Source organism: Contarinia nasturtii, unplaced genomic scaffold (assembly GCF_009176525.2).
Source record: "Contarinia nasturtii isolate CC-2019 unplaced genomic scaffold, AAFC_CNas_1.1 Cnas_scaffold_414, whole genome shotgun sequence".
NCBI classification, from domain to species: domain Eukaryota; kingdom Metazoa; phylum Arthropoda; class Insecta; order Diptera; family Cecidomyiidae; genus Contarinia; species Contarinia nasturtii.
Window position 1 is genome coordinate 1875681 of NW_022197768.1, and position 18703 is coordinate 1894383.

At 33.8% G+C, this 18703-nt stretch overlaps 8 protein-coding genes and 1 pseudogene across 11 annotated transcripts; 2 read left to right on the top strand and 7 right to left on the bottom strand.

Moving 5' to 3' along the window:
• Nucleotides 1-269: 269 nt before the first annotated feature.
• On the bottom strand, nt 270-2289 carry LOC116338842 (zinc finger protein-like 1 homolog). The gene is made up of 6 exons (XM_031764355.1): nt 1957-2289; nt 1711-1822; nt 1403-1596; nt 1129-1327; nt 935-1046; nt 270-484 (listed from the first exon to the last, which is right to left on the bottom strand). The coding sequence occupies exons 1-6, from the start codon at nt 2056-2058 to the stop codon at nt 331-333; spliced, it is 873 nt and encodes a 290-aa protein (XP_031620215.1). The 5' UTR covers nt 2059-2289; the 3' UTR covers nt 270-330.
• Nucleotides 2290-2604: 315 nt separating this feature from the next.
• LOC116338845 (protein takeout-like) lies at nt 2605-4027 on the bottom strand. The gene is made up of 5 exons (XM_031764358.1): nt 3829-4027; nt 3508-3742; nt 3277-3419; nt 3077-3179; nt 2605-2932 (listed from the first exon to the last, which is right to left on the bottom strand). Exons 1-5 carry the CDS (start codon nt 3890-3892, stop codon nt 2725-2727), a joined length of 753 nt encoding a protein of 250 aa, XP_031620218.1. The 5' UTR covers nt 3893-4027; the 3' UTR covers nt 2605-2724.
• Nucleotides 4028-5360: 1333 nt separating this feature from the next.
• On the bottom strand, nt 5361-8441 carry LOC116338757 (ornithine aminotransferase, mitochondrial). Of its 4 annotated transcripts, none has more exons than XM_031764210.1 (6): nt 8271-8441; nt 6858-7073; nt 6684-6773; nt 6247-6608; nt 5725-6177; nt 5361-5656 (listed from the first exon to the last, which is right to left on the bottom strand). In XM_031764210.1, exons 2-6 carry the CDS (start codon nt 7070-7072, stop codon nt 5490-5492), a joined length of 1287 nt encoding a protein of 428 aa, XP_031620070.1. In that variant the 5' UTR covers nt 7073; nt 8271-8441; the 3' UTR covers nt 5361-5489. The 4 variants fall into 4 exon arrangements, with proteins under 4 accessions (XP_031620070.1, XP_031620071.1, XP_031620069.1 ...); XM_031764211.1 differs by lacking the exon at nt 8271-8441 and adding an exon at nt 7956-8074; XM_031764209.1 differs by lacking the exon at nt 8271-8441 and adding an exon at nt 7379-7784.
• Nucleotides 8442-9916: 1475 nt separating this feature from the next.
• Nucleotides 9917-11627, bottom strand: LOC116338749 (probable DNA-directed RNA polymerase III subunit RPC6). Its single transcript, XM_031764197.1, has 2 exons — nt 10636-11627; nt 9917-10224 (listed from the first exon to the last, which is right to left on the bottom strand). Exons 1-2 carry the CDS (start codon nt 11296-11298, stop codon nt 9988-9990), a joined length of 900 nt encoding a protein of 299 aa, XP_031620057.1. The 5' UTR covers nt 11299-11627; the 3' UTR covers nt 9917-9987.
• On the top strand, nt 11337-12229 carry LOC116338750 (protein YAE1). Its single transcript, XM_031764198.1, has 2 exons — nt 11337-11571; nt 11821-12229. The coding sequence occupies exons 1-2, from the start codon at nt 11491-11493 to the stop codon at nt 12142-12144; spliced, it is 405 nt and encodes a 134-aa protein (XP_031620058.1). The 5' UTR covers nt 11337-11490; the 3' UTR covers nt 12145-12229.
• A 39-nt stretch (nt 12230-12268) lies between these two features.
• LOC116338753 (26S proteasome regulatory subunit 4) lies at nt 12269-14241 on the bottom strand. Its single transcript, XM_031764205.1, has 2 exons — nt 14109-14241; nt 12269-13702 (listed from the first exon to the last, which is right to left on the bottom strand). Exons 1-2 carry the CDS (start codon nt 14109-14111, stop codon nt 12386-12388), a joined length of 1320 nt encoding a protein of 439 aa, XP_031620065.1. The 5' UTR covers nt 14112-14241; the 3' UTR covers nt 12269-12385.
• Nucleotides 14242-14312: 71 nt separating this feature from the next.
• Nucleotides 14313-14937, top strand: LOC116338755 (annotated as a pseudogene).
• Nucleotides 14880-16109, bottom strand: LOC116338754 (mitochondrial GTPase 1). The gene is made up of 2 exons (XM_031764206.1): nt 16000-16109; nt 14880-15875 (listed from the first exon to the last, which is right to left on the bottom strand). Exons 1-2 carry the CDS (start codon nt 16070-16072, stop codon nt 14989-14991), a joined length of 960 nt encoding a protein of 319 aa, XP_031620066.1. The 5' UTR covers nt 16073-16109; the 3' UTR covers nt 14880-14988.
• On the bottom strand, nt 16109-18466 carry LOC116338752 (glutamyl-tRNA(Gln) amidotransferase subunit B, mitochondrial). Its single transcript, XM_031764204.1, has 8 exons — nt 18219-18466; nt 17992-18139; nt 17654-17931; nt 17210-17588; nt 16988-17143; nt 16769-16908; nt 16583-16706; nt 16109-16489 (listed from the first exon to the last, which is right to left on the bottom strand). The coding sequence occupies exons 1-8, from the start codon at nt 18308-18310 to the stop codon at nt 16268-16270; spliced, it is 1539 nt and encodes a 512-aa protein (XP_031620064.1). The 5' UTR covers nt 18311-18466; the 3' UTR covers nt 16109-16267.
• Between the last annotated feature and the right edge of the window lie 237 nt (nt 18467-18703).

Below are 18703 nucleotides of genomic sequence, written 5' to 3' on the forward strand. Positions count from 1 at the left end.
TTGTGCGCGAATGAGCGCTCTCTAGTGATCATAATCGTACTTCACGCGAATGATTCAGTCGCGATCGCTTCAATGATTCAATTAAAATATACATCAATATAGAAAACAGGTATTATTCTTTTTTTTATCTATATAGTGAATAGAAATCAACATTTATTTTATGAATCATAACATTCTCTTTGTATTACAATGTTTATATGTTCATCTTGGTAATATATTTTAGATCGAAACACAAGGCTGAATTTAAAAATTAAAAAATAAAATAGAAATAAATTGAAAATAATCCATTTTGTTTGTATTTCTTCGGTAAATTTGAAAAGGAATTTTTTTTTACATATGTGGAAATTCTTCCTCAGAATCGTTATTATTGCGTCGACCTAATGAAGCCATTATGTATATTATAAAAACAAAAATCACAAAGCCACTCAATACGATAAACCATGTCCGGCGCAAAAGTGGACGAGATGGTGGAACGTACAATCGCCTGAAAATAATACATAAATTGGAAACATATTTGAAATATTTTGAATTTGAGATTCAATTTTAAAATGTTCGCCATATTAAAATTTAAAAAAAAATCATCAAATTGATAATGTTATAATTTTAGATATTTTTTTTTAATTTTTACATTTTTTTCGACTCCTCAGAGCGATCCTCCTCACATATGAGAAACCATTTCTGTTTCTGACTTATTTCATTTTTTCTTTCTTTTTCAGAACTGTTATTGGCACCGTAGAAGTTCGGACACTAAGAAAGTACTAGCACTCTTTTCAAGTGCCACATCTGAGTACAAGAAAAAGCGACACTTACAAGAAAAGTTCTTGCACCTCCATAGTGCCTATAAAAGCTCGGTGCTTTTTTTTTAAATCAAAGTCTTTGTAAAAATTTTTATTTGGCCAATGTCCGATTTACTCAGTTTTAATACAAAACCTACCGTGACCACCTGGAAAAAATTTCTGCCGGTGTTCGTCTTTTATACTTATTTTCATCTCTGTCAACACCCCCGATTGGCGGTTCTCTGCTCAGCAATGGTCGGCGACTACTTGCTAAAAATGAAGTAAATACGAATAAAGAAGATTTATTTTCCATGTTCTGTGTGGTCAATGGTAAGAAAACGAAATGATTTACCTTGATAGTATGGTGCAGTTGAATCTATATTGATGGAATGGTCTTTTGGTGTTTCGTGAATCGACGACGATTTATTGATACTTGATGAAGACAATGTGTTCGCATTCTCTTTAATCGACAAGTTTTCGACACCCGAATTCGAATTAGAGTTAGATGCGTGATTTAACTTTGAATTTTCTGAAAATGTTGCGTTCGGTTTCTAAAAGTAAGTAAAAGATTGAAGAAAAAAACCATTGATGAAATACATTCTACGTCCAAACATAAATTAGTTTACCAGAATAGCTCCAAATTCATCTCGTCCCCATGACGTTTTTTTCAAGCGACTACGAAGAACATCGGCTACAGGTGATATAAGATTTGATGACGGAAATATTTGATCGTAACAAGTTGGACACGTATGGCCACCGGGTGCTGTATTACTCGGCAACGCCGATTCACGTTCATTTAAACAAGACCAATGAAATACATCTGGAAATATTGTAATGCCACGCATGTATGATTTCCATTAATTATAATATGTTTGTGTGTTACATATGATTTTGAATGTTCATGTGTCTTGATATTGACACTCATCTTACTTACGATAGCATGTTAAACGAATACATTCGTCTGACTCTAGTGAATTTTTGCATAATGCACACGATGAATCATAATCACTATCTTTTAACCATTGAATGTACGATTGAATTATGCACTGAAATTAGAAAATTAAACATCGAAGCAATGTGATGACACTTTAAAGCTTTTATTTTCTACTGATCCAGCAAAAACAATAGTATAGAAAATGTGTCACGTATTTTTGGACAATAAAAAACAAAATAAACAAACCTTTGGATGTGAATTCACCATGCAATGTTCACACACATTAACCCGGTGCTCAAAACAAAATTGATTTGTAACTAATCGTTTCGGACATTTACACAATCCCATTTCACTGATTTATTTTTTGAATAGTTTATAAAGAAAATAATTTCTATTTTCGCTTTTTTTTTAATATGGAATTTGGATATTATTTTGATAGATGATAGTGATAGAAAAATGCCAACGTTCTCGTTGCCGATAAAACATCAAAACTGAAAATAATTTGGGGGAAAAAAATCAAAATGAAAACACCAACAAAATTCTATTTTATGTTTCTTTTTTATTTGATGTTCGTCATTATTCTATGTGTCGCTTTTTTGACGTTTCGATTTAGTGTAGTTGTGTGAGCAATTGACACATATGCATTTTCTCCGTTTCAATTCACCGCTTATTGGCTTTTTAGACAGCGTTCAACACACTTCACACACATTGGCCAAATGGAACGTTCGCATGGTTGGAACATCGATTATGTATTAAGTTTACGGACACAATTCAAATGTTCAAAACAACAACCAACTGTTAAAAATGAGAAGAAAAAATAAACATTCGAATATTCTAAGTTTGATTATGTGCACATTAACTCGAAAATACATAAAAATAACAACAACATATAAATTAAATTTTGGTGTATTCTTTATTTGTTTCGCAGAAACATTATAAATTAATTCTCAACGTAGTGTAGCTATGACTGGGGGGAAAAAAATCTTATGTTTTTCTAATATCAGTAATATAGTATTATTCGTCATCACGCAAAAAGAGTTCTTCGTATGGAAATTTATTGAAGATGGGATCAGCAATTGCTTTATAAATGCCACCAATGGCTTTCGTGAGTACAGGTTTTAATTCATTTAAGATTTCCGGCCAGTTGTCATTCAAGAATTGATTAGTGGTTTGGCTCAGCATTTGATCACCATTGAATAGATTCTCAAAATTCATCCAGAGTCTGTGAAAAGAAGAAGAAAAAAAAAATCAAACCGGACATTAGAATGAAACAGAATTTCTGAAATTTCTTTTCAATCGAAAGGCCAACACATAAAATGCTGAATCATGTATGTACGAAAATACAATTTATGCAAATATTATTCACCTTGTTGTTTCGAAATCCAGCTGAAGTTCATTAATTCGCAAATACTCTTTGCCTTTTTTCACTTCAACCTTGGGTAAAAACTTGATGCTTGCGTCAACATTATCTATACTCGTTTTATGAAGGAAGTGCAAAAAAAAAAAAAAAAAAATCAAAATCGTTAGCAGCCTAAAGAGAAAATTAACATTAATACTTATGCATACCGAATGTTAGATTTGCTACACCATTACCGACAATCGGCAGCAACAGAATATTACCACGCGCCTTATATTGACCGACCATTGAAATGGTCGCAATTTTTGCGTAAATTTCAAACTTTGATGTTGCTGGATCTTTTTGGAATCCACTGCCGAATAATTAAAAAAAAAAAACAAGAATTTACGTTACATTTTCATTTGCAATATTGTGAAATTTTCTCTCAAAGTAGGACTTACACCACATTTTTAATCGTTGCTTGGCTCAAACCGTGACATTTTAGATCGCGTAATTTTAAATTTATATTGACCGGACTCGTTCCACCTTGATCAATATTGACTTCGTCGACTTGTAATGGATCGATTGGCACCAAACCCAAATCTCTTCTTCCACCCTTAAATTTCATCGCATATTCGCCAATTGTTCGTTTCAAACAATTCGTATCACCGAAATGACATCGCATCAAATCCGTTGCTACAAATTTATATGAAATCATAACAAATCTTACACATATTTTCGCAACAATTTCATAGAAATCAATTTTTCCGTTAATTACTCACGATATTTTGCTGCAATGTAACCGAAAATACTGAAAAGTACCAAAAATATTGCGCTTTGTCTCATTTTAGCAAGAGAAAAATAATTTTTTTTTGTAATTAGTTAAAGAACTATAAAGCTAATTGATTTGTTTCCACAGATTTTCTATAAAACGTTTAGAATACTCATCTAAAGATGATAGTTTTGCTTACTGAATCAATTTGTTTGGATCGCGTTTCTTTTTATATTCAACATGACGACGCTAGCTAGCTAACTCTCCCAACCTGTAGCGTTGACATATGCTAAAACTTGTCTAGAATGATAAAAAGAACAAAAAAAAAGTGATATATTCAATTCGATGAGCCTTTTTCTTGACCGTCTTATTTTTATAGTTGAAACGTGTAATCGTCACACTGTTTCATAGACAACCTTTTGTTTTGAATTTTTCGTTTGGAAAAAAAAAATCTCGTCCGGTTCTCTGTTGTTATTGTTGTTGGTATTTTTTGTTGACTTTAATAACGATCAAAGTCGATAGGTTTTTTTTAATGAATTTTGCGCAGAAATTTCAATCGATGATCTAGCTTCTTACTCAAATACGACGAAAATCTGAACGTCAGAGACAAAAAAAAAATATATAGCATAGTTTCACCTTTTATTATTAAATATTTCATGTCAATCAATTCACAGCAGCATCAAATATAAATATGTTGTATAGCGATGACGGTGATAATATTTCATAATGTGAAAAAATGTGAAACGATTAATTTAAATGGTGGCATGTGCGCTAAGTGATTGATTCATGCGACCGCTGAAGGTTTGAATAAATTTGCATTCAATATGGTATATGTTTTTACAGAGTATCCTGATTTGCTGCTGCTCAGCATATAGCTGAGAGCTGAGAAATGCTGAGCTCGTGCGGCTAACGCATACGAAACGGATGCACGATACATATTCCCCTTTCGCTTCGTATGTGCTGCCGTTGACGCTATTGCCGGTACAATGGTTACACACTATACCAGCGAACATACGAAGTGAAAGGGGAATATGTATCTTGCATCCGTTTCGTATGCGTTAGACGTACACTTTCAGAATATATGAAAGACTGAGAGCAAAAACAGCACGTCGCATCTCATCTCTTGCTTTCACTTACGTAAGCAAAATAACGAGGGATGCGACGTGATGTTTTTCTCGCAGCTTCTCATATGTCGGTCGCAACACAATTTCAAACTCAACTGGTTACTAAGTTTTGAGTTTTGAATTGAAAGTCCAATCAACTGTTTATAACCGTTTAAACGGGGAGAATGCAGGTGTGCGTGCCATCCGCTTCGTATGCGTTAGCCGCACGAGTTCAGCATTTCTCAGCTCTCAGCTATATGCTGAGCAGCAGCAAATCAAGATGCTCTGTGTTTTTATGATCGTTTTGCTTATTAAGATTGTTGATCGGCTATTTCAATCACACCCGAAGTAGATCAATATATGCATCGACGACGAGATGCAATACAATGTATAGCGGGGATAGATTATAGAGACGGGTCAGAGAAAATTGCCCATTATATACGGTTTTAACAATATTTATTCATTAATTTTTATATTACAGTCATCATGACAAAAATAATACAGAGATTGAGATTGAACCAATTAGTTGCATGAAATTAAATCGAATCTTGAACTAGCTGTGCTGAGTTCATTGTTGAAATGATAAAATTGTCTTTTTTATGATTGTCACACAATCATCCAATTGTTCTTCATTGAGAACCAATGGGGGAGCCAAACGAATGATATCACCATGAGTCGGTTTTGCTAGCAGACCATTTTCTTTTAATTTAAGACACACTTCCCATGCATCAAGATCTAAAATAAAAAAAATAATATCATAAATTATCTGTACTATAATATTTTTCTGTTCAATTTTTACTTACGTTTATTAATGACAATGGCATTCAATAATCCTTTGCCACGCACTGTGGTCACGATATCTTTTGGCAATTTTCGAAGTTCACTGCGAAGTTTTTCTCCCATGCGATCAGCATTTTCGGCCAAATTTTCATCGCGCAACACTTCAAGTGCAGCAATTGCTACACGGCAACCAAGAGGATTACCACCATACGTTGACCCATGTTCACCAGGTTTAATTGTTAACATGATATTATCGTTGGCGAGTACAGCCGACACTGGATACACACCACCTGATAAAGCTTTGCCCAAGATCAGCACATCGGGACGCACATTTTCATAATCAACGGCCAATAATCGACCCGTACGACTTAAGCCCGTTTGAATTTCATCAGCAATGAATAGACAGTTATATTTGGTGCAAAGACGACGAACTTCTTTCAGATAACCATCATCTGGAACAACGACACCCGCTTCACCTGAATGATTGAAAATCTGAATTAATAAATTGTCTTTCTTTTTATTTGATTCTTTGTTATGAATTTTACCTTGAATTGGCTCAACCATAAATGCACAAACATTTGGATCCTTTAGTTTTTCTTCCAATGCGTCGACATTATTATAAGGCACAAGTTCAAAGCCCGGCATAAATGGACCGAATCGTTCAAAGCAAGTGGGATCGGATGATGATGATACGGCTGATAGTGTTCGACCCCAAAAGTTACCTTCGGCAAATACGATTTTTGCTTGATTTTCTGGAATTTTTTTTACGTCATAGCCCCACCGACGTGCCAATTTACATGCTGTTTCACCACCTTCGACACCCGTATTCATTGGCAATACTTTGTCATAACCAAAATATTTTGTAATATATTCCTCGTATTCGCCCAATACATCTGAATAGAAAGCTCTGTAAACAAACATACAAACAATTTCAAAACGAATGTATAAGATTTAAAAAAAAAAAAAATAATTTGCTATTTACCTAGAAGTGAGTGTAAGATTTTGTGCTTGTTCTGTTAATGCCTTCAAAATTTTTGGATGACAATGACCTTGATTAACAGCTGAATATGCACTATAAGTGTACGTCATAAAAAAATAGAGACAAGATTTCAATACAGGCTTTTTTTAGAATTATTTGTAACATTTCGATACTCACCTGAGAAAATCATAATACCGTTTTCCTTCGACATCCCACATATAAACGCCTTGCGCCTTGGTTAATGCCACCGGAAGCGGATGATAGTTATGTGCTCCGTATTTGTTTTCACGTTGAAACACATACTCAGATGAAACTGTTTTCTTTGTACCGTTTTGCGCTTCCATTGTCTTATTTTGGCCGGAAATAGGCGTATTTGATGCAATCGGACTCATTCTAAAAAGAAAATAAGCAATTTTATGAATATTTCCCAAACCTAAACTTGTTTCCTTTGCCACCGTTAACAGTTAGTTAGATTAATGGCCGAACTACTTATGTTAATATGAAAAATTACAATTTTTTTATTATTCGAAAAATGATATATTGTTGCACCGTCAAAGCAAACTCGTTTTAGTGAGCGAAATTTGAGTCGTTACAGTACAGTTATGTACATAGCATTAATTGATTTGAATGTCAAATCCAAAGTATGAATGTGTTTCACAAACTAAAACTATTGAATGGATACTTTTTTTTCTCGTTACATTTGAAAATGTAGAACGCCGGTGGGATGACTTTGATTTAATTGTGAGCTATTTGAAAGACCACGTTGACATTGACCTTGAATGAAACCGACTTCTGGTTTACATGTCCAAAGACACCTTTTAACACTAACATTTAAGCGACTATCATTTTTCAATAAACCCTTTGGGGAACGAATTATTTGATAAGCCAAACGTTTATTTTGGCAAATTTTGGATAAATTGAAAAACATTTCTATGCGTTTGAGCGACTGTGTAAGTTAACGTGGCAAAGTTGATTAAATTGTATAAACCATTGAATTGTGAACTCAAGTTTAATTTGAACACCTGCTAAAAGTGTGAATACTATACATGCACATTATTAAACATTGTGTAAATTGTTCTCGGGTTACAATTGGAATATGGCAATGAAATGAAAACAAAACAAAAATTCTTGGAGACTTTTTATATTGTTGAATCAAATAAACGGTTTTAGTTTGACATATTTCACACCTGACAGTTAAGAATAAAGAATTGTATATATTTTAATTAGAATAAGTTAAAAATTGACAGTACGATTGATACGAAATTAATTTATGACCTTGTACACAATTCTAAGTCATTTGATTTTATTTTTCACTTGCAATATACTCAGATTATTTCGACCGATTATAATACTGTGACAATAAAATAGCGGAACTTTTTGCGCAAACTCAAATTTAAACTTTGAAGCTCGTTAAAGATGTCTAATAATAAGTTTACATGACGACAAAGTTTCTTAGAACAGTTGTGACGACAAGCGAATTAAAGTTTTTTTTCTTTCTAAAATTCAAAAAATAAAAGCATCTATTGATATTCTAATTATACTATATTTCTTTTAATAATAAAAACACACACACACACTGAATTTCTTTACCTGATAATCTTTGATTTTTAACTACGCGGAAAAAAACAGACTCTGGTTTTATTTATTCTAGTCTAAATTTAAATAAACGGACTGATACTTCCTGTTAGAGTGCAAGTTGCTTCTTGAATAAATTAGCCCACTCATATGACGCTCTTTTATACACTCGCCAACGTCATCATCAACATCAGCACTGGCTGTGAAAACAACAAAACATCCTTATCAAGTTTTTTTTTTGTTTGGCCAATTGATGAAAATAGGAAAAAAACTCAAGATAAGAAGAGAACGAATTGGTATCAACAAATGATTGTGTTTTATCAAACTTTGCAACACTATGGTTGATGTATTTGCACAAATTAAACTATTATTGAATTAATTAAACTATATAAATAAACATTGCATTCAATGCGTTTTGTCATAGGTGAAAATGTTATTTCAATTGCTAAAAATAATGGAAAACTTTCAGAATTTCGTTTCGTTCAGTGTGTCCATAATATATAGAAATATCACTAAATAGTGTCGATATCTATACTATATCGGTCCACTATATATGAAAGATATTGCCGCACGGCACCGTATCGCACGATCGAAGCCAGTGTAGACGGAAAAAATCACAAATTGCCATGCGGCAGTAGAAAGAACTGTGTGTATGCGTCAACATGTTTGCCGTCCGCACTCACTTCTATCGTGAGCTACGGTGTCTTGCGGAATATCTTACATATATAGTGGACCAATATAGTATAGATATCGACACTATTTAGTGCTATTTCTATATGTTATGGACACACTGGTTTCGTTATCATTTATGTGATTATATTTGAATTGATTGTACCAGAAATGAAGTTCCCAGACCAAAAGACCATTTTATGATGTTTGCAATTAGATTAGATTTGGAAATTTGGAGATTCTTATTATCCATGAAAAACTACGTATAGTTCAACATATTGTTGTTTATTGTTGTTTAAAATCTCGTGCAACTTGTTTTCAGCATGTGCCGAAATAAAAAAAAAATCTTTACCGAACAAAAAAAATTCCGTTCATAAATATAGATATATATTTATAAATTGTCGTCAACGCCAATCAATAAAAAAAATGAAACGAAAAAGATCATAAAAGGTCGACTTATTAATTTGAATCAATTGCTTATCATTTCACAAGCGACAACTGATCAATTGAAAATGAATGAAAAAACCAATTGAAATGATTGCGCTTGAAGTAGCACACACAGTGAAATTAATGAATTGAAAAACACATAATAGCCAGACCTACTTTGTTTCACGGTTTACTCTGTACGATGCTATATCGGTTGTTTGATTTTTGGTAGCGTGCATGTCGCGCGATCAAATACGTATTGATAGAGATTTGTTTACATTTTTTTTTTTATTTCACTCAAACTAAAAGGTTCAACGCATTTTATTTAGTGACGTGGATTATTGTCGTCATTGTTATTCGCACATAAGAGAATCAGACAATTTTTGGTTATCAACGCCAAGTTTAATTCATTGTGGTGCATTTTAACTGAATGGGATTTTAATTTTGGTTCAAAGAATTTTCAATGGCATCAAAAATTATAATACGATGTCCACCTATTTTATTATTATTCAGAGTGAGCGTCATCTAAACTTTCATATTACCTAACTGAAAAAAGTTAACCAACATATTGTACGTCATGTAATCATTTTATTTATTTAAAAAAAATAAAAACAGCCAGCGCTTTATGTATGTAATATCATTCCAGCCAATCGGTTAGGTATTGGCAGCTAATTGGCGTAACGTCTCCTCTAGTTGCACAAATTTTCACGATTGGACAAATGCCGCAAGGCGTTTGAATTAATCCCGGCTTGGATAATGGTGATTCAATTGCTCTATAAAGACTACCTCCTTCTGCTTGTGGAATTCGTTCTGCTTTTCCATCGTAAACTACTGTTTTTAAAATGGTTTCGAGGTCATCTTCATCTAATTTTACCTGCATTTCAACGAAAATTACAATTACTTAATATATTTTATTTACAAATAATTGTAAAAAAAAAACAACTATTTTCAATATTTCCAAAGAACCATGCGTTCAGTGGCTAAATCAGTGTTTATAGTCATGAATTTCCAATTTTGTTTCTCTCTGGTTTTTTTTTACAAAATTTGAAATTTCAGTGTGTTTTCACTTTGAAAACTCAATGCAAAGACACACAATTTTTCAAATTATAGTGATACCCTTCATACTATGAAGTAATTATGATGAAAATCTGCCAAAAATATCAAATTATGGAATTATTATCATGACATTTGCAAAAAAATAGAGAAATAAATTGGAACACGCCTAATATGTTCATGGAAATTTGGCCGCTGGTTCTTCATAGTTCCGTCCTTTTGTGGAAATTACCTTACTAATACCTAATTCCGATATGAAAGTATGCACTTGCTTAACCGAACAGCAAGCCATCTTTTTCGTGGCCAACGGTCCGTCACTTAATTTTTTGGCATTTTCCAATCGCATTTGTAAAAATCGTAGAGATTGTTGATTTAAAATGTCAACAAATTCAGATTCAAAATCTTGATCCTGATACCATGCACCACCCGTAACGGTTCGATCTGGCTCCATGTTGTATAACATGTACACTTTCTTTTTGCTGGCATTCACCGATTTCACAGCTTTTATCAATTTTCTCGATTCCAAATTTTTGAGAATTTTATTCAATTGTGTCATGATCAAATTGGATTTAACCCGAATGTCTCGAATCCAAATGCCTTTGTTATCAGCCTCTTCAATAATTCCGTACACAATTTTCTCTTCATTATCGGCACCTTTTGGTACGTTTGTCTTTTTCGATACATCTTTGTATCGATAAATTAAGCTGTTATTTTTTGTTAAAATTTCCAAATGTCCCAGTTGCAACAGTCTATTGATGGAAGCAACACGATCCTGGACGGATATGTTCGGTAATAATTCGGACAAATCCGAATTTGACAAACCTTCTGGATTTTCTTGCGCATGTTTGGTAATTAATTCACCAATCTCGTCAATGGTTGAAGATGTGGATTCCATGATTCAGATAGATGTATGATTAAATCAATTTCACCGGTTTCGAAATTATTTTCAAATGATTGGTTATGATTACATTGACAATTTGACAGTTGTTCTATACATTCGACCGAAGCCTACACTTCACGTGCATCGTTTTGTTTTTGCCTAAAATCACCGAATATTGTGACAATTTTTTTTATATAATCTGCCAAAATGACGTCCGATTCTTCTGATGATGAATTTGAAAGTATTTCCAATGCAAACCACAATAAAATTTCACAAAAAATGGAAAAAGTAAGTAACAAAAACAAAATTGAATTCTATAGTTTGTCAGTCTGATTAAGCACATAAGACGACATCGGGAACTTTTCGTTTTGGTGTTTCCATTGTGAGTTGAACGAATGTGGAACAAATGGAAAATGAAATCCAACAAATACGTATATGCATATAGATTGTGTTTTTTTTTTCACATATGTGAAGAACACCGAATGACTTTCATTTAATCAAAATTGAATTATAATCAACGGTGGATTCTCATTTTAGATGGGATACAAAGACGGAGTGCATGATGGAAGAGAGTCTCAATTTCAAAAAGGATTTGATGATGGCTATGAGCAAGGATTCAAAAATGGATTCTTATTGGGAAAATACAACGGACAGCTAACGATTGAACCAACAAAAAATGATTCCAAATCAGATGGAAAAGCTCGAAATGATCTAATATTACAACGACCTTCTAGAGGCCAATGTATATTATGCACAAATCCTTCGTTAAAAGATGACAGTATAAAGGATATCGTCAACAAACAAAATGAGCATATGAAAAGAATAGAATCAACTCTAGAGTCAAGATATCCTTCAAATTAGTTTCCATAAATAAACAAAGCGATAAAAAAAATGTGATTCAATCTAGAGAATTTTGAAAAGAAAAGAAAACTGAATAAAAAGCAAACGGCATATATTTTGTTTGTTTCACTTTTATATTAAGTGAAATAATTAATTACTTTATTAATGTTCATGAAAAAAAGAAGAAGAATAATAATAAAAAGCAGTAATTGTAGTACAAACAAAATCAAGTTACAGGAGAATTAATGATATCATAATTGATTTATAGGTAAAGACCTTCTGGTGTGCCTTCTTTCTTTCGATAGAGGACACTTTCCTTGGACTTTTTGAAATCTTCGTTGGTGACTTTCATGCGCCGTTCTCGCAACGCCATCAAACCAGCTTCGGTGCAAATGGCCTTGATATCGGCGCCCGATAAATCATCCTTTGACATAATCAATTCACTGAGATTTACATCGTCCGACAATGTCATTCGTGATGTATGAATGGTGAAAATGCGACGTTTTGTCTTTTCATCGGGCAGTGGAAATTCAATTTTACGATCAATTCGACCAGGTCGAATCAATGCTGGATCCAATGTTTCAATTCGATTTGTTGCCATAATTACTTTAACATCGCCACGTGAATCAAAACCGTCCAATTGATTGAGCAACTCCAACATAGTACGTTGAATTTCACGTTCACCACCCGAATTCGAATCGTAACGCTTTGTACCAACCGCATCGATTTCATCAATGAATACAATGGACGGTGCATGCTCTTCAGCAACACGGAACAATTCACGCACCAATTTTGGTCCATCGCCCAAATATTTTTGAATCAATTCAGATCCAACGACACGCAAAAATGTTGCCGATGTTTGATTTGCAACCGCTTTGGCCAATAATGTTTTACCAGTACCTGGGCTACCATATAAAATGACACCTTTTGGTGGTTTAATGCCCATTTCTTCATAGTATTCCGGATGCGTCAATGGAAGTTCGACGGATTCTTTGATCTCTTGAATTTGTGTGTCCAAACCACCAATATCGGCATAAGTTTCTTGTGGTGCTTTTTCCAATTTCATAACGGTGACCATTGGATCGGTGTCATCGCCCAATACACCAACAACAGCATGCACTTTGTGATTCAACAATACCGAACAACCGGGCTCAAGTTGATCTTTATCAACAAACGATAGAATACTAACGTAATGCTCACTACCGACCGATGTCGAAACAATGGCATGATTATCATCGATTATTTCTTCGAGATTACCAACCGACATTGGTGTACCACGCAAATCATCGACCTTTGATCGTTCCTCTTCGTTTTTCTCATCTTGTGGCTTCAATCGTTCTTGATTCCGAATAAATTCCTCTTCCATCAATAGATAATCTTTGATACGTTCAAGTTTTAACAACTTTAATCGACATCTGGTATGCGGTGTGACTTGTGGTAATTTCATTGCAGCGTCTGGTCCCTTTGCCTTGCGCTTCTTTTTGCCGACGCGCGTTGGAATCGGTGGCTCATATTTCTTCTTTTTATCCTTGTCATCCTTTTTATCGCCGCCTCCTCCACCACCAGATTGGTTTTGGCCCTAAATCATTTTTGTGACGCATTCAAATAAACAGAAGATAAAAAAAAATAAATTAATTGAAATGTCAATTTTGCATTGCACACACATAACCTTATAAATTTTTATTACAAAAATTAAGAAATGCTATCATCTCGAATGGATAATATTTTGATTTGAAATAGAATGAATGGATCTCAGTTAAATTTCCATCCCATTTAATTCAATCACAGAGAAATAATATCAATTATGAATTGCACAGAATATGTACAAACAAATGAATAGTTTGAATCGGAAACAACAGTGAATCCAATGAAATACAACATAATTTCAAGTGAATTTATGATTAATTTTTAAACAAATTATCGAACTTATTTGTAATCTGTACATTTTAAATTGTTTTTAATGGGTACGAGCAAAAATATATTACCATTTTGTATTATTGAATTTGTAAAACAACTAAGCTCTGCTTTAACTACACTTCAATCGCTATTTTCTGAAAGTAGAAAACACAAAGTCATCGTAATACAACGTAAAACTCTGACGTTAGCTGCTTTTGCCGTATTCGTTTCAATTCCACTGTTTCACTTTTCAATGCGATTGACAAGTGAATTAACACAACCAACTTCATGACAAACGCAATAAACACCCAATGTATGTGGCGACAAACAATAATATAAGATAAGTTTGAAGCGATTCGTGAATTGTTGTGCGGAATAGTATTTGGATTATTAAAAATAATGTCATCGGAGAAAAAGAAACGAGTTGATAAAAAGAGTCGATTAACAGAAATCGAAAAGCCACGAGGTTTTGATCGTGGTTTGGAATTAGATGAAATTGTTGGTGCCACCGATTATACGGGAGAGTTAATGTTTTTGGTGCGATGGAAAAATTGCACCGAATTGGATTTGATGGCGGCGGCCGAAGTAAATGAAAAAAGTCCACAAGATGTGATTAAATTCTATGAGAATCGTTGTCCATTAAATCGTTTGGCCAAAGATCGAGATGTTCCAAACATTCCCATCATTCCGGATCCAAATATGCCGCCGATCATATCGAAAGTTGAACAAGCCGATGAAGTGACTGAAGCACAAGTACCAGAATAGAGCTGTATATGAATTGAAATTATTAAATACTAAGACTTTTAATATATAGAAAATAAAAGGCACATTTGTCATGGTAGTTTTTTTTTCATTCATTCATTTATTATCGACTGTGTCATCATCACTGCTAATAATAAAATAAAAATTCAAAATTTATTTAACAAGAGGAAAAAATCTATAAACAACTCGTTGTTTTATTCTTATTCACTATAAATCGTTTCGTTTTGAATAGACATGGTCTAAATTGAATTTTCCAAGTTCTCCACTGCGAAAAGCTCGTATAAAATGTCTAGCTGCATAGTCAAAATCGGGTCTAAGTTTCGTCGTTCCATCTGGATGATTGAATTTCATACTTTTGTTCAACATCAGTGCACCGGACAGTAGGACTTCTTGAATTGAATCGGTTGGTTCTTTCAAATTCATAAGTTGAACATAATCGAAAAATCCATTTTTATTTAGCCAATATAAAATATAATCGGCAATTTGAATTTCACCAACAAGATTATCTTGCATACAAGAAACGCTTGCCAATTTCATGCCATGCTCTAAATTTCTTATGTGTGGCGTTAATATACCAGGTGTGTCATACATGTAAATCAATGGTCTTATTGAAATTTTAATTCGTGTCAAAACACTACGCGTAACACCGGCAATAGCACCCACTTGACTCGCTCCTTTTGCATTCAAATGACGATTTCGTAGTACATTTGTTAGCGATGATTTTCCCACATTTGGCACACCGATAATCATAAGATTGAATTCGGGTTGTTCGCTACGATTAAAACGATTCGAACCTTGAATCAAACGTTTCGCCGTTGGTACGATACTTTTGATACCAAGACATTGTTGATCCTTACAATTTGTGAACAGAACATGATCGATACCTTCGTTTGTTTGAATGTCTTTGGCTATTGTTTGATATGTTGATTTGTCACCCAAGTCTTTTTTATTCAATACCAAAATATGAGGGCGTACGCCGGTGACGGTGTTTTTAAAATCAGGATTTCGACCTGAATACGGGATTCGTGCATCATGCACTTCGATAACACAATCGACCATTTTCAATTTTTGCTGCATTTGACGTAATCCTTTTCCTGAGGCCGAACCGGAAAAGAAACATTTAAATAATGGAAATTAATAAATGAGTAAATGAACCATGGAAAATAATCGAAAGAATGGATAGCAATTCTTCTGTAATGCTTCTTTAGTAATTTTTACCCATATGTCCAGGAAACCAATGGACAGAAGTTTTATCCACCGCCTTAAACACATCACGAAATTTATACGACATTTTTTTTTTTAATTTAGAAAAACAAAAGTCTTTTAATAATTTGTATTGTTGTTCAATAAAAAATTTATTTTGAAATTCTTGAATGTTGTTGACTTTGACTGCTGCTAGTTTTGGTGAGGTTAGGTTTGCACATAATAAATTGGAAAGAACTTTGACAGATGTCGCGGTTAATACAAATATAAATAGTGAAATTATTCAATTGGATTTTAGTAGCTCTTGTAAAATTGGTCTGGATAGTGAAATATCAGCCCGATCATTTGATTCCTTCATGAGTGCTTTTACCAATTTTTCAAATTCACCCTCCTTTCTACGTCTTGCCTTTTTCGTTACTTTATCATATTTATCGATCACTAATTTACATAGTTGTCGAAGCTCTGTCGGATCTCTGATCACTTTTAGATTATTCTCTTCTACAAACTGATGAGAGGAAAAAATCACATTTTTTTTCAATTGATAGGCGCTTCTATAAAATGCATTTTTAGTAAACAACAAAATTTATTTAGCTCTAACCTGTCTTGCTGAAATCTTTGGATTCTTAATCACTTCAAAGATGATATTTTTAGAAATGGCGGTATTTATAACATCTGCTTGTATCATTTCAATAACCTCTGTGAAATTTTCATCGGTCAATGAGCTGAAAAGATGCAAAATGTTATTGATTTATTTTCATTTATGAACTGTATTCAGTTTATTCACCAATCCTGTGGTTTGATTTTTAATTTATTGCATGCGCCGAGCACTTGGTATTTTAGTAATGTTGTGGCAATTTTAATCATACTTTCGCTCGAATCCTTCTGCATCACACTTAAGAATAAGTTTAGTAAATTTGCGTATTTCTGTAAAAACAAGTTGAATGTTTATTTTATTTTTTGGTCAACATTTATCAATAATATCTTTCGACTCGATAATACTAACCACCATGATTTCAATTTCTTGTTGCTGTAGATTATAGCCACTGAGTGTTTCTCTTGTCAAATCCGGCATTTCTGGTATGCTATCGCGTATAGCGTCCATGTCAATTGAATCTAAATTCAATGGTGGTAGATTTGGTTCGGGCATAAATCGATAATCCTGTTACACAACAATAAATTCCAGTCTATGTTTCATACATAACATCCGAAAAATGTACGTAAATACCTGTACAACTTCTTTGTCACGCATTGAAATTGTTGTACCGGTCTCGTCATCCCATGATCTTGTTTCATTCACTATTTTTCCGCCACTTTCAATGACTTGTATGTGCCTTGAAATTTCATATTCAATTGCTTTGGCCACACCACGAACCGATGCAATGTTTTTTACTTCGCTGCGAATTCCGAATGGTTCGCCGGGCCGATGAATCGAAATATTTGCATCACAACGCAAAGCACCGGGCTTACAGGAGCAAACACCCAATCGTGTTAATATTAATGACAATTCTTTTAATAATGATGCAGCCTCTTCGCCCGTTGATAGATCCGGTTCAAATACAAGTTCCATTAACGGAACACCGGCTCGATTCAAATCCAAAAGACTCCTACAAAAAAAAATTGTGAGTTTTCAATGCTTTTGAACATCAAAATATGAAACAAAACGACTTACGTTCGCGTTCCGGGAAAATGAATTGATTTTCCACTGTCTTGTTCCAGTTGGATTTGATGTATTTTTGACGATTTCAAATATGGTTTTTTTACATTTGATACGAAGAATGTAATTTGACCGTTCACAGCAAGTGGCAAACGTTGTTGTGTGATCTGATATCCAGCCGGTGAATCGGCGTAAAAATAATGCTTTCGATCGAACATTGAAATTTGATTGAGTTCACAATTTAAGACAGTGGCCGTTCTCACAGCTGATTCGACACACTGACGATTTATTCGCTGTGAACATTCACCAAAATTACATTTTTATTTTTTGGAAGACGTGTTTTTCATAATTACCGGTAATGTTCCTGGTGTCGCTGCATCAAACAGGGAAACGGCTGTATTTGCTGGTGCCGTTGGATTATTTGGTGCGGCCGAAAAGAGTTTGCTATTTGATAAAATTTGTGCATGCACCTCGACACCAACGACACTTTTGTATTTACCTCTATTCAAATTTGAAAAATAAACCATGCATTTCGGTTTCAGAAGAAAACAAAAAAAGAAAAAAATTCAAATTAACTAACGATCGTAGAATCTCCGATGTGGAATTCCATCTGCCAGATTGTACCAGTCCATGATGTAATTTCAAATTGTTTGTCAACTTAATCAAATTCATTTTCGTTCCGAAAACAAAACACAATTCAAATTATCCAACACCATAACCTAAGTGCGCCGATTGAAAACTATATACACACTCTCACACACTGATGACTAACCGAAAGAGTAAGAGTGAGATGGAAAGCGAATAGTAAAAAAAATAAACGGCAAATGACGTTTTGACGTTCAAATGTCATGTGTGTATGGTGAATAGAGTGGAGTGAGCGAATGAGTAACAATGTGTGTTTTTCCAATGCATGTTACGCATGCGCGCACACATTGATACACATCATAGTGTCAATGAAGTGATAGCGAATCGAAGAGCAGTCGTAGAGCTAAGAAAATGAACTACACTGTGCAGTTGCTTTCATCAATTTTTGTAACAAAGGTGTGGTGTTTTGTAAACTCATCC

Excerpts from the sequence above, each read along its gene's own strand:
- LOC116338842 (XM_031764355.1), bottom strand. The coding sequence starts at position 2,058 with ATGGGATTGTGTAAATGTCCGAAACGATTAGTTACAAATCAATTTTGT. Across the intron at positions 1,597-1,710 it reads TATTCGTTTAACATGCTATC|ATGTATTTCATTGGTCTTGT; the intron begins GTAAGTAAGATG and ends CAATATTTCCAG. Across the intron at positions 485-934 it reads ATTTTTTCCAGGTGGTCACG|GCGATTGTACGTTCCACCAT; the intron begins GTAGGTTTTGTA and ends TATTATTTTCAG.
- LOC116338845 (XM_031764358.1), bottom strand. The coding sequence starts at position 3,892 with ATGAGACAAAGCGCAATATTTTTGGTACTTTTCAGTATTTTCGGTTAC. Across the intron at positions 3,743-3,828 it reads TTACATTGCAGCAAAATATC|CAACGGATTTGATGCGATGT; the intron begins GTGAGTAATTAA and ends ATAAATTTGTAG. Across the intron at positions 3,180-3,276 it reads TGTAGCAAATCTAACATTCG|ATAATGTTGACGCAAGCATC; the intron begins GTATGCATAAGT and ends AAACGAGTATAG.
- LOC116338757 (XM_031764209.1), bottom strand. The coding sequence starts at position 7,608 with ATGTTTTTCAATTTATCCAAAATTTGCCAAAATAAACGTTTGGCTTAT. Across the intron at positions 7,074-7,378 it reads GGCGTTCTACATTTTCAAAT|AATGAGTCCGATTGCATCAA; the intron begins GTAACGAGAAAA and ends TTTTCTTTTTAG. Across the intron at positions 6,774-6,857 it reads CGGTATTATGATTTTCTCAG|TGCATATTCAGCTGTTAATC; the intron begins GTGAGTATCGAA and ends GTACACTTATAG.
- LOC116338749 (XM_031764197.1), bottom strand. The coding sequence starts at position 11,298 with ATGGAATCCACATCTTCAACCATTGACGAGATTGGTGAATTAATTACC. Across the intron at positions 10,225-10,635 it reads CGGAATTAGGTATTAGTAAG|GTAAAATTAGATGAAGATGA; the intron begins GTAATTTCCACA and ends GTTGAAATGCAG.
- LOC116338750 (XM_031764198.1), top strand. The coding sequence starts at position 11,491 with ATGACGTCCGATTCTTCTGATGATGAATTTGAAAGTATTTCCAATGCA. Across the intron at positions 11,572-11,820 it reads TTTCACAAAAAATGGAAAAA|ATGGGATACAAAGACGGAGT; the intron begins GTAAGTAACAAA and ends TTCTCATTTTAG.
- LOC116338754 (XM_031764206.1), bottom strand. The coding sequence starts at position 16,072 with ATGTCGTATAAATTTCGTGATGTGTTTAAGGCGGTGGATAAAACTTCT. Across the intron at positions 15,876-15,999 it reads TTGGTTTCCTGGACATATGG|GAAAAGGATTACGTCAAATG; the intron begins GTAAAAATTACT and ends GTTCGGCCTCAG.
- LOC116338752 (XM_031764204.1), bottom strand. The coding sequence starts at position 18,310 with ATGAATTTGATTAAGTTGACAAACAATTTGAAATTACATCATGGACTG. Across the intron at positions 18,140-18,218 it reads ACATCGGAGATTCTACGATC|AGGTAAATACAAAAGTGTCG; the intron begins GTTAGTTAATTT and ends AAATTTGAATAG. Across the intron at positions 16,909-16,987 it reads AAGAAATTGAAATCATGGTG|AAATACGCAAATTTACTAAA; the intron begins GTTAGTATTATC and ends TTGTTTTTACAG.